A 15571-nucleotide genomic window follows, 5' to 3' on the forward strand; every position below is an offset into this window, starting at 1 on the left:
AAAAATTAAATCAAGTAGGCTACCTTTGAATGCTCGCAATGGTCTTATATAGTTTAAAAGAAACTTTGTGGAAACGAGAATGGTCTCACTTATGGAACTATACTTAGAAGTCAAATTTTCAGAAGTTTTATTTGAATTCACATCATCCGGCCGGTAATGGGTTTCATTTTAAGAAGAAAAAAATGAGTTGTTCAGGCGTGATCATCTCCCAATCTTACCAACTAATGTCGTTAGGGGGAGTACTAACACCATACAGTCATGTACTCAGGTAGCGAGGGGACTTTCTTATTATTTAGGACTGATTAGGCCTGTAGTACTTGTAATCTATTGACCAGTTAAATGCCACGACATATCTTTAACCCGATTAAACTTTACAAAACATGCCAGTTAAAATGGATTAAAGTTATATGAATTTGAATAATATGAATACAAAGTATAAATACAAATTCATATAATACAATATTTTAATATTATAATCATAAATTGTTCACTCAGTCAGACCAACTGAATAAACAGGAAAAATAAGTATGGAGAATATTGACAAAATAAGAAATAATGAAATGTATGGTGTCTTTTCAGTTCCAGTGATAAATACAGTCAAACAAGTGAAGTAGGCGCCACTTTCAAATGAAAAAACAGAGTAATAATGGAAGACCACATGCTTAAATCTAAAACCCATAAACCAGTGTTTTTCAACCACTAGGCCACGTGACTGTAATGTCCACGGACTCCTGCCCAATCACCACCAGGGAAAATTTCCGGATTGGCGAAATTTACCGAGGGATGGGTTATATAGGCCTACATGATACAGCGACTTAGCCCAGTAACGTAAATAGAAATAATGAATTAGTAATTATTGATATGAACTGATATCGACAAAAATGTGTTTTGATAAAATATTTCTCAGGTCAGGCATGAAAAATGATGAATAGGAAAGTCTGAGAAACCCTACTACTGTATAGGCCTATAGGTAGTTCTCAACTTAAGGAAAACTCATAAAGCGGGAGGTATTTTCCCATAGAAATGTTACACAAATGATAACTTTGGTTCCAGCCAATTTTTTTTTTTTTGCCAAGTAAACAAAGGAAACACAAACTTATTAGTAGAATTAGCCTAACATTTAATCAAAATGTACATTAAAAAATCCTTGGAGAAAAACAAAAAATACTTCTTTGCTAAAATTGTAACATGCACAGTCAATTTTGGTCGCTCTGATTTTCATCGAATGCGGTGGTCTTTATCTTAACGTATCCCATGTTGGGCTGGTGGAGATCACTCACAAACGCGACGTAAAATGGACAGGATAAGGTTGGATCGTCAAAAGAAGTGTTTCAAATCGGGCACCGTCGTAAAATAGGCCGTCAAGTGTAATGCTCAGATGTAAAAATCAGGCTTGCAAAGATATTTCACAAAGCAAAGTCGTCTGAAAACTTTGTCGGGCCACAAGTGTTTTTTGGGATTGCACATGAATACACACACACACACACACACACACACACACACACACACACACACACACACACACACACACACATATATATATATATATATATATATATATATATATATGAAAAAAGAAGTTTTTATTTTTGCCTCATAAAATTATCATGAAGATATAAACTCATACAGGGAGAACTACCTGTATACTGAATGCCAATATGTTGCAATACATAGCAACTGCACAGGGCAGACACTGTTGTACACTAACATAACATTAGCACTAATTTTAGGATTAAACCTTTTACATTTTAACGATTTCCAATGGATTATTATCCCTGCCTGTTAATTATTCGCAATGGCACAAGATTACAGTGCAGAAGCGCAACAAATCACTGTGGTTAGCCAGTATGATTTTCAGCCCTGTGACCGAAAGCACTGAGCCAGCATCTGAGGCACAGTTTACTGCATGACCTCGCCGTCGAATAAAAGGCAATTATGTCATCATCATTCCCTCTGCCAAACACCTCACGTAATATCTATTTCTCCAGTCTAAAATGATTTTCCCCCTCATTTTTTTTACTGCTGGTCATTTTGTATCTTTGCCAGATTGTATGATGTCATTGTCATAAACTACCAGACAAGGACAAAAGGTGTTTATAAGCTAAAAAGCTGCTCTTAAATGAAAATACGTTAAGATATGTAAAAACATATTTCCACAGCTGAACTACAGCAAGTTTGTAAAAGTTGATTATAGACAAGGTCCCTCGGGGGAAGAAAAAACAAATATATACAACACACACACACACACACACGTATCTCTGGAAAAAATTGAAACCACTCCATAACTTTTAAGAATCTGCATTGTTAAATCTTGCTTAAATCCTGGATCTTCTGGCAGAAGGCTAAACTGAGCGGCAGGTTGCTTCCAGGCTCAAAACTTCTAAGAGAGTAGGACGCAAGAACAACATGGAGACACTGGGACCGAAGAAAAACCAGCCAGGTAGAAGGCAAAAGCGACTTTCTAATGCCAGTGATGACGGGCAGCTTATCCAACAGTGCCTCCTCATGAATCATAGGATGACATCAAGTGACCTTAAAAAATGATGGAATATATATATGAATAAAAACATTCACTCATTAATATACATTCTCATATATATATATTTGCGTGGATGTTAATTTTCATAGCTGATTAAATCAAATGGGTTGTGGAAACGTTCAAGGATACGGATGCGACAGAACAAAAACTTTACTTGATATTAGTAACACTCAAGAGATAAAAAAGGACTAAACACCCCAAACTGAATTTCATTTTCACACAACTACTTTATCACATACTTTACAAACCTTAATCATGGTGGCTGATTCAGAAGGTATAATGTGCAAGCATTATAAACTCTAAGTGTTTCTACCTGTGATTATGTCCCAATTTTCCAAAAGAAGTTTGAAATCTTTCAAGAACAAATTATAAATCAGGTTTGCGTCAGTTATTACACAGAGCAGCATAAGATACTTGAAAAGTGTCATAAAAAATACAAGATGGGTTAAATTAAACAAAAACCGACAATGTATATGACAGAACTTTAGATCACAACTAGGAACGTGTAATGGGCTTTCTGGCCCTTTAGCATCTTAGGTAATTTCGTAATTTCTGGTACCGCCTGTTTAAAATGTTAGATTTAGCAACACTGTGTTTATTACATTGATTTAGTGCCAAACAACTGAGGCAAATAGCACATACAGCTGTCAAGGACTATTAATGAGTGAACTCAGTATGTAATATGGTTTTTGTTATTATGACACCTATAAGTAATGCACGGTAACCAGGAGTTTCATGGACATCTCAATGAGCGCATTCAGCTTCCCGTCTTGCTGATGAGTACGGAGCAGCAAGACAGACCACCATCCACTTTGGACATCTCACTGTTTGGGACCGGAAAGAGAAGGTGGTCCGTAAGCCTCTCGAAAACCTGGAAAAAAAAAAGGCCGGCAGTCTGTCTGTGTAACAACATTAAAGTCAAAAACACTGTGAATCGCAGTCAAAAACAACTTCACAAGAATTGTAATACTTGACAGCAGTAGCAAAAGTCTATCTAGAAACCTCGGTATTCCCTCTCTCTTAATCTCTAACAAAAGTGAAAGATGTTACAACACCTCAAAAAAATCCTTATAAACCAATGTGTCATTGTTTGGAGGTCCTCCAGATGAGAAGTAGTGTTTTCCTTGCGCTCTTCCAAGAAGGAATAGTTCCTCACATTTCTGGGTCTGCACAGCAGTAAGTCCACAAGTTATAACTATAATCAAATTCCAAACCTATGATGTAAGGAGTCCCAATGTCGCTATTATTGCACTTAAAATAAAGCACTTAGGACACTGGCAAGAGGAAACTCTTTATCAGACCTCAACATTACATTACTAAACTAATGTCCTCAAACAGCTTCCAGAAGGGTGACTGTGCTTTTCAGCTGGGGTCTAATTTCAATATGAACCGTTTGCTAGGGGTAGAAAAAAAAACCCTTCTGAAGTGATATAATTCATTGTTACATGCTTGCTAAATCTTGTCAACCCCCAGCAAACTGAAAGTAATTCACTCTGAACCAATACCTGAATTTGTTAAATGTAGGGCACTTATATAATAGCTGAACTTAACACAGCCAGAGGGTTCTTAGTAAAAATGCTTTGCATTAAGAGAAGCCACCAGACATGCTTGAACCTTCAAATTGGCTCCATGCCATGGAAAATGAAGCCATGAGGCTATCTAGATAAAACATCACTCCATTACATTTTTTGGCTTATTTTCTGTCTTAACTGACCCTTAGCTTAAGTAAAAAAGAATATTTATATTTTTCTAAATGAGTAAGATGTACTTTAAAGCTTTTATATATTTTACCTTCTTAGAATGTTGGACATTCAAAAATCTTACCCCTCCCCCACCATTATTTTTTTAGGTGATTTTTTTCAGTTGAGAAAGAACCATTTTAGCAAACATTTCACAGGCCTAAACAAATACAAAACTAAGTTGCCTATTTCTTCTTGCCGTTTTATAGAGTAAAACCAGAGTAATTCTGCTGCATGTTGACAGCATCTGTTCTAGTGTCCTCAAATGATCAGAAACTGTGAAGCTCATTTAATTACATATTCTGGCTTTTTCTGAATAAACAGACACATTACTTATGAAATTACCACTGCTTACTCTTTTCCCTGCCTCATGCCCTGTGCTCCTAAGAATAGGATCCAGGCTCCCAACAATATAGAATATTGATGAGTGGATGGACAGAATTTTGTTTTTATAAAAAAGGACAGAGCACCTATTGCTGCTCTGACTCATGTTTCTACCTGATCTTCCATCTTTTCATGTTATGAATGAGCAGATTCTATGTACATTGGCTTATCTTTCAGAAGTAACGCAATATTTACATCACTAGTAAAAAAAATAACTCACAGACGTATGAAACACTGCAACAAACAGTAAGGTGATTTACTCTCTTCCTCAGCAGAACAAAGGCAAACCAAGTTCAAGCTGTGACCTGGGTCCCAGAGCTCAATCTGTGAAGTACAACCCCAACTACAAGATGCTTTTAGCATTTGCTTCAGGTGAATTATCGGGTAAAAAGTTTGAATGTGATAAACCTTACCTTGGCACTGTTTGGGTACTCCTCCGGTGTACAGTGTAGCAACACTTGTCCTTTTCCAGATAGATTCATGAACACACAGTTAGCAGCTGCGTCATCGGGCAATATCAGCGTTTTATAATGATGATCACCCGTCTGCTGCAAAATCTACATCAAAAAATGAGAAAGTAACTGGATTTTAGGAACTGACTGGCACGTGGTGAAGTAAAAACAGTAAAAGACAATCATCCATTTTACCTCAAGGTTTTGTTTATTCTTTCATTTATACAAGTAGAAAAGTAAAAATGTATTGTCCTTCCACTGTAGTATGTACTATATTTTTAAAAGTAGTGCTCTTTGCTACTGCAAGTATACCATGAAATAACTCACAGCTCGGTCCCATGACTTACTGTCCACTTGGCACTTACAAAAAAATACAAAAGCAAATGAGTAGCTGGTGAACAATTTGAGGAACGGATGACTATACTACATGTGAAGAATTCAAGACTGTACTACATGTGAAGAATGGAAGACTATACTACTACATTAATTAGTTCTATAGAAATGGGATTTCATCTGAGTACTTCTTAACATAACAAATATGGAATTCATAATCTTTTGAATGCAGTTTTAAAGGTAAAACTTCAAATATTCCTAACAAAAAACCTAGTGAGGTTGGGGAGTTATCTAAATTTCATGGCTACCATTTTATGAAGGTATATATAACTGGTATTTAAGTTTCCAAGGGAATGTATATCTGTCCTTGCAGATCATATCCCTGTTATACTAATTCAATACACTACAGTTATCAGTAAAGATCAAAGAAGGACAGCCAGAGGCCAGATAAACTCAGTCAGACATAAGTGTGTTAGCAGGGAATGACATAATAGCGGACACATCATTGTTCGCCTGTTATTGATATGGCCTTTGAAATGGATACAGTATGTCCCCAGTCTTGCCCATCTGTGCAGCACTGACAAAGCTCTCATAGCCATTATAAAATCAGGACACAGATGAATCCTATATCTCTGGCCTGTCATTCCTTCTTTAAAAAAAACGCTGTGGTGAATCTGTCTACAGATTCTAATGCATTTTATCTAACTTACCATTTTACATACTACCTTGACTTTGTCTGTACCAGGGGTGGGAAATCTTATCCGCAAAGGGTTTTTCGCTGCAGCTCCCTAATTATATTACTAATTAGAGGACTGATTGGCTGAAGAGTCCTCACACCTGGGTTTGAACAGCTGACCTAAAGGTTATCCCAAAAACCTGCATACACCGGCCCTTTGCGGATAAGATTGCCCACCCCTGGTCTGTACAATACCACTTTTGGCCATAAATTCTTTCTGTTTTGAATATAAAAATTAGGTATCTATAGATATTCAGTGCAGCAACATCTTCCATGAGCACATCATGGGAGGCAGTGTTTACCATCCCGGTCCTCGGGGCCCACCAGACAGTCCACGTTTTTGCTCCATCCCAGTTCCCCGAGCCCCTGAGGACTGGGTTGGGAAACAATGACATAAGGGAGTATCAATTAAGGGATATATCCTCTATAACAGGGGTCACCAACTCCGGTCCTGGAGGGCTACTATCCAGTAAGTTTTCTATCCTACCTGGTTTCTGATGAGCCACACCTGCTCCTGGTATTTACCTGAGAACTACTGTGGCTCATCAGAATCCAGGTAGGATAGAAAACTTACTGGATAGTAGCCCTCCAGGACCAGAGTTGGTGACCCCTGCTCTATAATAAAAATGCAATAAAGAGTTATTAATGGCTGACTGTAATATGGGGGGGGGGGGTAATTGGTATCTCTAGATTGCCAATAGTGTATGTGCCCTGTGGTGGTCTGCAATGATGTCTAGCGTGTCCCCAAGCCTTGTGTCCTTTGCCGTCTGTTCTTTTTTATATATAGACATCACCATGCCTGCAAAATATATTAAATGTTACACGGACATCAACTCTTAGATGCAATACAAAAAGTGAAATCATGTTCTGATACCCGTCTGGGAACATCTGCATATGTTAGCGTCGGCCAAGTGCTGGAAATTTCTCTCTATACCTTCAATGTCTTCTGAGCAGGTTCACTGGAGCCAAATGCAATTAGATCTGGCCCTGCCATGCTGCAGAAACTCTTCAGGTGCAGGCCTTCAAAAACAGGTAATGTGGACACTGGGTAGTCCTGCAACACAAGATCTTACTGGGTGAGGCACACAAGAATGCTCTGTCCAAATGACATATTTAGAAACCCCATTCATGGCTCAGTGCGTCTCAAAATGACGTCCACTTGTCTAGTGGTATTAGAGGAATGTTTTAATGTTATATAGTATTTCTGTACCTTATGCAATGAATCTGATTTAATATAATACTTGTACTAAATCAGAAATCAAACGAAAAACATCTACAAGAATCTAAGGGCTTTCTGGAGGATTCCTGCAAATTTGCTTTAAATTTGGTGAAACACTTTATAATAAATGATACATCTTTAAATAAACCTTTGTAATAAAAAAAGAAAAAAATATATATAAGCACCTCATGTGAACTCATGTCACATCATATAATCATTAGCTAAGAATAGAGTATAGACAGAGCTGTAATTTTGTAACTGTGATATCCCTGCCTGTCTCCTCCCCATCTTCTCCCTAACTTCCATGTGGAGATCACTCCCAGCTGTCTCTCGTTAGCCCATTGTTAATACTTATGGACTTGTTTGTCTTGTCATCCCCAGTCCAGTCATTGATGTCAATCCTTCTTATTCCCTGTGCCCTCCCCCGTTACAGACCTATCGTTTTGATCCCTCACAATCCAGTTTATTTCCAGTCTCTGTTCATTGAGTTCAATGAAACCCCTCCTGTGTTGCCACAACATCGGTCCTCGAGTCTTTCGTCTCGTATGTCATGACAGTAACTTACTTGATTTACTTGATCTTACTGCACACATTGCTGCAAGTAATGGAGGAAAACCAAAATCTCATTTTGCATTTTCAATTTTGCTAATGAAATCCATAAAAAGTGAAAAGTATTGTAAATTTCATCAAGGACAAAATGGTTTCAGAAACAACAGAGACAATAGGGGGAAAATGGGTAAAGTAAACATTTAAATTTGGGTCTGCTCCATTGTAGTTTTTCTACTATCATCTGTCCTGCGCCCAAGTGTGTGGGCTTCAACCTAACTATAGAGTTGCTTGTTCAGCTTCATTCCAACTTGGCACAAAAGTGAAAAAATAGAAGCTTAAAACAGCCATTGTAGTTAAAACAGCCATCATAATTTATATATACTGGGAATAAAGAGTAAGAAATGAAAATTGATATAACTATTTTAGCCAAAAGTCTCATGAACAATGTTGAGAAATATGCACCAGAACTGTACTTATATGCCATGTCGAAGGTAGAGGTCAGAGACTGACTATGAACTGAATAAATTAAATCCAGCAGAACCATCTGACCTTGAATGCCCCTGCAAGGATTTCTATCCCACGGTGGTTGGTCCTCTTGGATAAACCGACGAAAAACTCTCTCCCTGCACAGTTGAAAGAGCACAGATCAGGATGCCTTCCATCAGCACAGTACAAAACTGACGCTTGATGCTGAAAAGCCAAAAGGTATAGCTGCTAGGCAATTTCAGCTCATGAGTTCAGGTCGACACAAAACGTTTAGCATTTTTGCCTTGTCATGTGAAACTAATTTTACCAAGAGGAAGACAAAGGAAACAACGTCTAGCAACCCAATTAGGTGTACTTGTGAGCGTTCCAACCTTTTGAGGCTGAATGAGCCACATTTAATTTGCAGCGGAACTGTTACAAAATGTCCAGATATTTGGATGCTTGCAATATTTTGAAGCTCTTCTTCTACTGCAAGATGTTAAGGTGGAACACTTTGTTACTGAAGAGTGAGACCAATATTCTGCAGTATTTACTATTTATATGAGCAGATTATGGTACTGTACTCCATGTTGCCAAGTAATATAGTCCTGCACCTGTGAACAGTACATCTCCCCCGTCCAAGGTGGCAGTATCATCCTTCATTTCTACAATTTTGAAGTTCAGCTCTTGCAGGGCACTCTTCATGGCTTTGGTCTGCAAAAAAAGCATGTTTCTGGATTAGCACCATTGCAAATACACATTTCTCTCTAGCAAAATCTGCTTCCGTGGAAGAGAACATTAAGCAAGTGTGACAATATAGTTATGTGTCAACAAAACTAATAATCAGAACCAAGACTTTTTCCTGGCTAGAAAGTCTGAGATGATAAATATAAATAAATATAAGTAGCTTTGTGCTACTTGTTGCATTCTCTCTTTCCTTAAAACAGCTGTTTGACAAATGCCACAAGGTTGCTCTTTATTTAATACTTCCACTTTAGGGGTCAGAAAAGTAGGTAAATTGTAAAGTAAGACTTTTTCCCCCATACACACTTCATGCAATAAGGTCAGTCTGTCTCTGGATATAGTCAAAGGGCTAAGCCAAGGTATTAAGTCACCAAGGTGGGCAGCGCTATAGGCCAGACTCATTTAGAGCTGCTCCTCACATTTATACAATGATGAGGTAGCCTTTTTGGAAGACCATTAAGTGATTTGGACAAACATTTGACTTCCTGGCACAGATAAGACAGCACCTGTGTAAACAACACTCTGAGGTGAAGAAAAATAAGTCTTTAAAGAAATTTTAAGGGCAATCAAAGTTCCTTCTCCTCCATTTAGGACACTAATGTTTTCCTGAGCACACATATACAATAACTTCCGGACATAAGGAACATGACAAATCAGATAAGCTCGGAGTAAAGATTTTGCTTCACCCATTCCTTCGACATTGCTAAAAAAATCATTTGCCATGTTTTATGATCTAGAAAAGTATATTATCACTCTATATCTTTCTCATGCACACATCTCCTAATTAATTACACCGTCGTTGTTGCGTAGCTGCAGTAAATATAGAATCCAGCTTCAGATTTTAGGGTTTGCAAGAAATAAGACAGAATATTTTAAGTTTCAATACCACTCTGTACTAGCTGATGAAATCCAGGGTTCTGTTCCTCTATCAGGACCTTCTCTTCAGTCACCAAGCACAAACACTGCTCAAGTCACCCCATGTGGCACACAGGAGCTGCTGCTATCACAGCTGCATGCTCCGCAGGAACATTCCAGATTTTGTGGAATAGCAATTGCATCACCCTAAAGGCATTTCCTACAGCATTATGGGACACAACTTGTCCATACCACCAGAGTTCAGGAGTTAACCACACAAATACCTCAAAACAGGCAATGATGAACTGGGAAGAGTTGTGGGGCTTGGGTCTTTCATTTCTTTCCTGCATGTTCAAGAGATGCCTTTATGTTTGCATGTGTAATTTTCTCAGTGTTCAAGATGCAATTGGGTATAATTATGTATCCATCAAAGAAACTAATAATGCACAAGATGCACTTATGATGCTGAAGACTGACGAACTGCAGCTAACCCTAACCAACAACCTAAAAAAGGCAAAGTATTGAGGTAAACAACAAATAAGCTACAATTTCACAAACATTAAATTCAACAGATGTACACCAAACTTCATCAGAATCAGCCATCATAGGTTATGTAATCAAGTGGTTTGCTTTTTCACTTTCTGCTATACTGATCCTCTGTACATTACGTGAGGGATAATGTACAGGCAACCGCTTATTACACGGCTACTTGCCACATAAGGAAAAAAACTGGACATGAATATGAATTTGAAACATTTTATTGGCATATTTGTTTTAAATTAACATTTTTAAACGGTAATCTTTGTTGGCGCGGAGGGATTTCAAACATACAAGTAGTACCGGCTATGCGTTATTACTTTGGAGCGGTTATTATTTGAAAAGAACAAACCTGCAAATGTCTCAACTGACCAATCAGAATCAAGCATTCCAGAGAGCCGTGTAATAATGGCGATTAAAATATAAAAACTAAGATGCAAATAAGACCTCAAGTTGTTTGTTAGATGTCCCTAAATGAATTCTGCCACCATACTATACCTGCTTGTCCTATTCAGGGTCATTGGTGGTCTGGAATCTATCCTGGAAGCTACAGGAGCAAGGCAGGGAATTACCCAGGATGGGGTCCCAGCCCTTTGCACGGCACATACCATTCACTCACACACACCTATAAGCAGTTTGGTAGAGTTCTGCCACCATAAAAGGCAAACATCTAGATTTGTTTTGTTAAATACCCATCCACATAATGGAGTCAACTAGCTGTGGACAAAAGTTCATCGAAGTATTCAGCACAAATAAATTATACCACTGACAGAACATTCTGTTGTCCAAATAGAACTACATGAAATTCTTGTTCCGCAAAAGAAGGCAGTGTTGGCAGATCACCTACCACGCCCTATTCACTTCTAATAGAGTAGTTTACTCTGCAGCTCACTGCAGTACAGTGAACATAATAATCCTGTAGTAATGTTAGGTATTGCTATGTGGCTGCTTGGAGCTGTTATTTCAGCTTCCCATATGTGTGACTCTTTCCTCTAGGCTTCTCTCTCCACTGACCCGAAAGCCTGGCTTTGAGGCTAAGCTGTGGAATGAATTTCCCCCCTGAAACAATCCTGAACAAAAGCCAAGTCAACCTTTTAGCTCAGGAGTCCTGCAAGTTACTCAACGTCCACATTCCGAATCAAACAGGGACGTTGTTTAGTGTAATTTATCTCAAATTAGACAGGGGGGTAGGGGAGACCTCATTTATACAACATTGTACTCTAAGACATATTTCAGTGCATTCTAATAACTCCTGTCATTTAAGTTTGTAGGATACTTTGACTTATATGAATGGGACACAATAATGGCATCAAATGGCACGTTGAGCACCTGGTAGCTATTTTGTCAGAGGTGGAAATCAGCATCTCATCTATCAACTCCTCTCCATCAACAATGTTATCGATATTGATTTACTTTAAGGAAATAGTAGTTACTCCCAAGCATATATCATTTAATAATCTTCACCATCTTGGAATTAAACAATATAGCTTCTTTCTAATTACGGTTATGCTTATCACAATCTTTATCAGTTAACATTAACATCATACGTCATTCCAGCATCCTTCAATGTGAACATTATGTGTCTATGCCAAATGAGTACTGTAGTACTACTGTACTGCTCCATATTTCATAGTAACATGGGCCCTATTCCTTATAAGAGAAAACAATGCATAATCTAGATAATTGCTCTACAGTCAATCAAATTAATAGCCTTTCTAGACAATAAAAACCCAAATAAATGCCATGCATTGTGCTGTTGGAATCATAATTGGCCTGGTTTTCTATTATACAGCAATGAAAAACAATTACCCTATTTTACCTTGCCTGGAACTTTTACAAGATACTGCCTCAATTTTAATAAACGAGCGCTGATTCTCATCGCCTTAGCTGTAGCCACGTATCCCACTGTGCCAGCTCAGTGTCTCCCTGGACTCCACTGTGACACCAAGACGTTAATGACGGAGAAAGTCTGTTTCCAGGTCACTCCTCTTTACATCTATACCTTCATATTTTGCTCTCTGCTTAGGCTTATGGGAGAACCACGGCACGGGCATGCCAGACACAGCCGTCAGAAAATCCACAGGCTATTATTCAAAAAATGAATTGAGATTCTGCATACCAAAGATATAATTTCAAACGACACTTCAGGGGATTTGAAAAGCTTGAAAGCTTTGGTTTAATACTGAGGTTGCTGGTACAGTCATGTGATGTATTCCTGTTGGCTTGTGGTTCCCTTGATGAGAAAGGGATTTTTAAAAGTGTTTAAATTCACTTTATGACACAGAGAAGACTGTCAGCATGTAAAAAGTGACTTTCTGGGTGTAAAATGGTTAAAAATGGAAGGAATACAACAATCTAAAGGAAACATGTTTTATACTGCTACAGAAAATGGTAAACAATGGCTCATTTATATAGTTAGAAGTTCTTAACATTAAATGTGGGCCTTGCACAAGGACTCAGAGAGTATTTCTTTCTAATGCAGGGTAACAAAATGATCAGTTGTTATCTTTTGGATGGAAGAACACTCCATTTTCTCTCAAGAAGCAAAGAAGGCCAAAAATGCACCTGGGCAGGCGGATCAGTCATTATCTGTGGGATACCTAATATCCCATAATACCTACACCACTGACCACACGCTGGGTGTCCTGTTTTGAATTTGAAAAGCATTTAAAATTCATGAGGGCCGTGGAAGCCGGGCTGTCACATTCCAGGCATTCCTCGGCAGATGGGGGAAAAAAAAAACGCAGCAAAAAGCGCAGGCCCACTGTGGCTTTTATTTAACCAGGGTGAATGATATTGCATCGAGTTGCTAAAGGCCCATATCTGAGGGAAAAGAGCTCTCCAAATTGAGTCACAAAATAGCATTCTAAAGCCTATGACAAAGACTTACGCTTTCTCAATGGCAATTTGCACAGCAGCGTAGCGACTCTTTTGTAACATGTAATTCAGGCTGCTCCTTGAGTCCAGATAAGTTAACTTAAATTAAATCATGCGATAATGGAGAACCTGTCTCAATAATTTAATTACAGCCCCTGGGAAAATGAAAGGCCTATCATTCACATTGTTATATGTAAAAATACATCACGCATACTAAAACAGGCCAATTCTGAACACTTATACAAATTCATATATGCTTCTAATGTTACGTGAGGTTGATTAATGGGAAAATAAATTAGTTTCACTGCAAGTTAGCTCTCTTAAATGCATGAGCAATGTGTGACAGGTCCATTTAGCTGAAGTGCAGATTGGGTAATATCAATTTACTTACATAATTAGGTACATTTGGTGGCAAAGCAATGAGCAGTGACCTGTAGCAGGTCCACCCAGAGGTACTAACAACCTCCCAGCCTTAGGAGCAACGGAAAAACAAGATTAGTAAATACACAGTAGAAAAAGCATGTTTAACAGGTCACAATGTCATCAGATTTTAATGTCTGTCTATGTAAGGACGTGGTTAAAAAATTTAACTTGTGAACAAATAAAAAAGAAAATTGCATACTTTAGACCAAGCTCCATGAAACATATTACTTAAGTATAATGTATAAATGTATTTAGGTGTATAAACCACATTTTGCCATAAAAAAAAATCAATCGCAAATATACCAGAAACTATTATGGGAAAATACATTTTACTTTCTCCAATGACCCTCAATATATATATTTCATATTCTGATAGGAAGTATTTATGCATTACAGATACAAATGAAATAGTCAACAGTACTGCTACACTGTGTTTTGCTATGCACTGCCATTTGGTAGATGTTTAACAAGTGCAAATACAGCTCAAAATAAATAACAGAAATAAAACGGATAATATTCCTCCAATTTTTCCATGAGCACAATGTACAATTATACTTAAGTGCCACCTCTTCATATGCTTCAAACCAGCTCATCTCCAGAGCTGCTCATTGTTTTAGGAATTAAACAATTAGGCGCACTGCCAGCCAAATTTAATAAAATTCCAGGAAACTGAATGTCAAGGGACAACAATCCCAACAGCCCCCCCCCCCACCCCCACTAAATCAAACAATTATCAGCCGTGGGGAAAGTGCGCAAACCGCAGCCCGGGAACATTTTCACCTGAATACTAACTGCGCTTGGGAGACTCGGGCTGGCTAAGGCTCTCTGAACAGAGACCGAAATGCGAAGGTCCCACAATTAGGCTGAGAAAGAAAAAAAGAAAGAAAGAAAGAGAGAGAGAAAGAAAGAAAGAAAGTAACAAAAAAGCGGCTGGCAGCACAGGGCAGCTTTTTCAATGTCACATTCCGTTCCACTGCTTTGGCCCCTTGCATCAAGCTCCCCCCCCCCCCCCCCCCCCCCCGACGTCCCCTCCCCCCCCCACCACTCCCCATACCCTGGCTGACTCACTCGACTGCTTTTCATCCTCACCCTATATATCCCTGGTTTAGAAAAGAAGGTACTAAAATGAATGTTCCAGCTTGTAACAGCCTAAAAGGTTTTAAAAAGGCTTCCCTCAGAGTGTTCTGCTGCAGCCCAATCCACCTCCTTAGCACCCAAAACTAACACCGTAAGATCTCTGATCAGGTCACTGGCAGACAGTTAGTCTTCCTCCCACAAGGCTTTACACAGCACTGTGAAGAGAAACGGCAAAGAAAACTACATAACTGTACTAAAAGTAATGTAAAAGTACTTCAAAGCAACACCGTGACCACCAAAGTAAAGTTAAAAAGAATTTTCTTCTGAATAACTATAATAACTATAACTATAATAAGAGTATATCCATTTCAGGCCATTTTCTGTGCTGGAGCAAGGTGGCACCATTTCAAACGAGGTACTGGAAATATGACAGTGACAGCAATATTCATCATCCATCATCAAGAATAAAGAGGCTGTGCCAGAGACCAGCTGAACCATTTCATTCGTATAGTAACTTTTCCATCCAGATAATAACGTCTCTCAGCAAACATGTTTACTTTAAGCAATCCAAGTGAGTTCTTTGATGGACACATCCAGGCTAACAGATGTTCCAAGGAGCTTCTCTTCTATCTTCCAGATAGG

At 38.5% G+C, this 15571-nt stretch overlaps 1 protein-coding gene across 8 annotated transcripts in view; it reads right to left on the reverse strand.

The window, feature by feature from the left end:
• Nucleotides 1-1568: 1568 nt before the first annotated feature.
• The window catches only part of ddah1 (dimethylarginine dimethylaminohydrolase 1), a 29265-nt gene continuing 15262 nt past the window's right edge, over nucleotides 1569-15571 (reverse strand). For 4 of the 8 annotated variants that reach the window (XM_023792811.2, XM_023792810.2, XM_023792813.2 and 1 more), the window contains 6 exons: nucleotides 13821-13900; nucleotides 9031-9130; nucleotides 8501-8574; nucleotides 7118-7237; nucleotides 5076-5219; nucleotides 1569-3410 (listed from right to left, as the gene is read on the reverse strand). In XM_023792811.2, coding sequence (XP_023648579.2) covers nucleotides 3297-3410; nucleotides 5076-5219; nucleotides 7118-7237; nucleotides 8501-8574; nucleotides 9031-9130; nucleotides 13821-13900 — 632 coding nt within the window. In that variant the 3' untranslated portion in view covers nucleotides 1569-3296. Of the gene's footprint in view, nucleotides 3411-5075; nucleotides 5220-7117; nucleotides 7238-8500; nucleotides 8575-9030; nucleotides 9131-10046; nucleotides 10110-13820; nucleotides 13901-15571 lie in introns of those variants that run through there. The other 4 variants (XM_023792812.2, XM_023792815.2, XM_023792809.2 and 1 more) reach the window with 2 other exon arrangements.

The sequence above is a fragment of the Paramormyrops kingsleyae genome, chromosome 15, assembly GCF_048594095.1.
Source record: "Paramormyrops kingsleyae isolate MSU_618 chromosome 15, PKINGS_0.4, whole genome shotgun sequence".
In the NCBI taxonomy this organism is placed as follows: domain Eukaryota; kingdom Metazoa; phylum Chordata; class Actinopteri; order Osteoglossiformes; family Mormyridae; genus Paramormyrops; species Paramormyrops kingsleyae.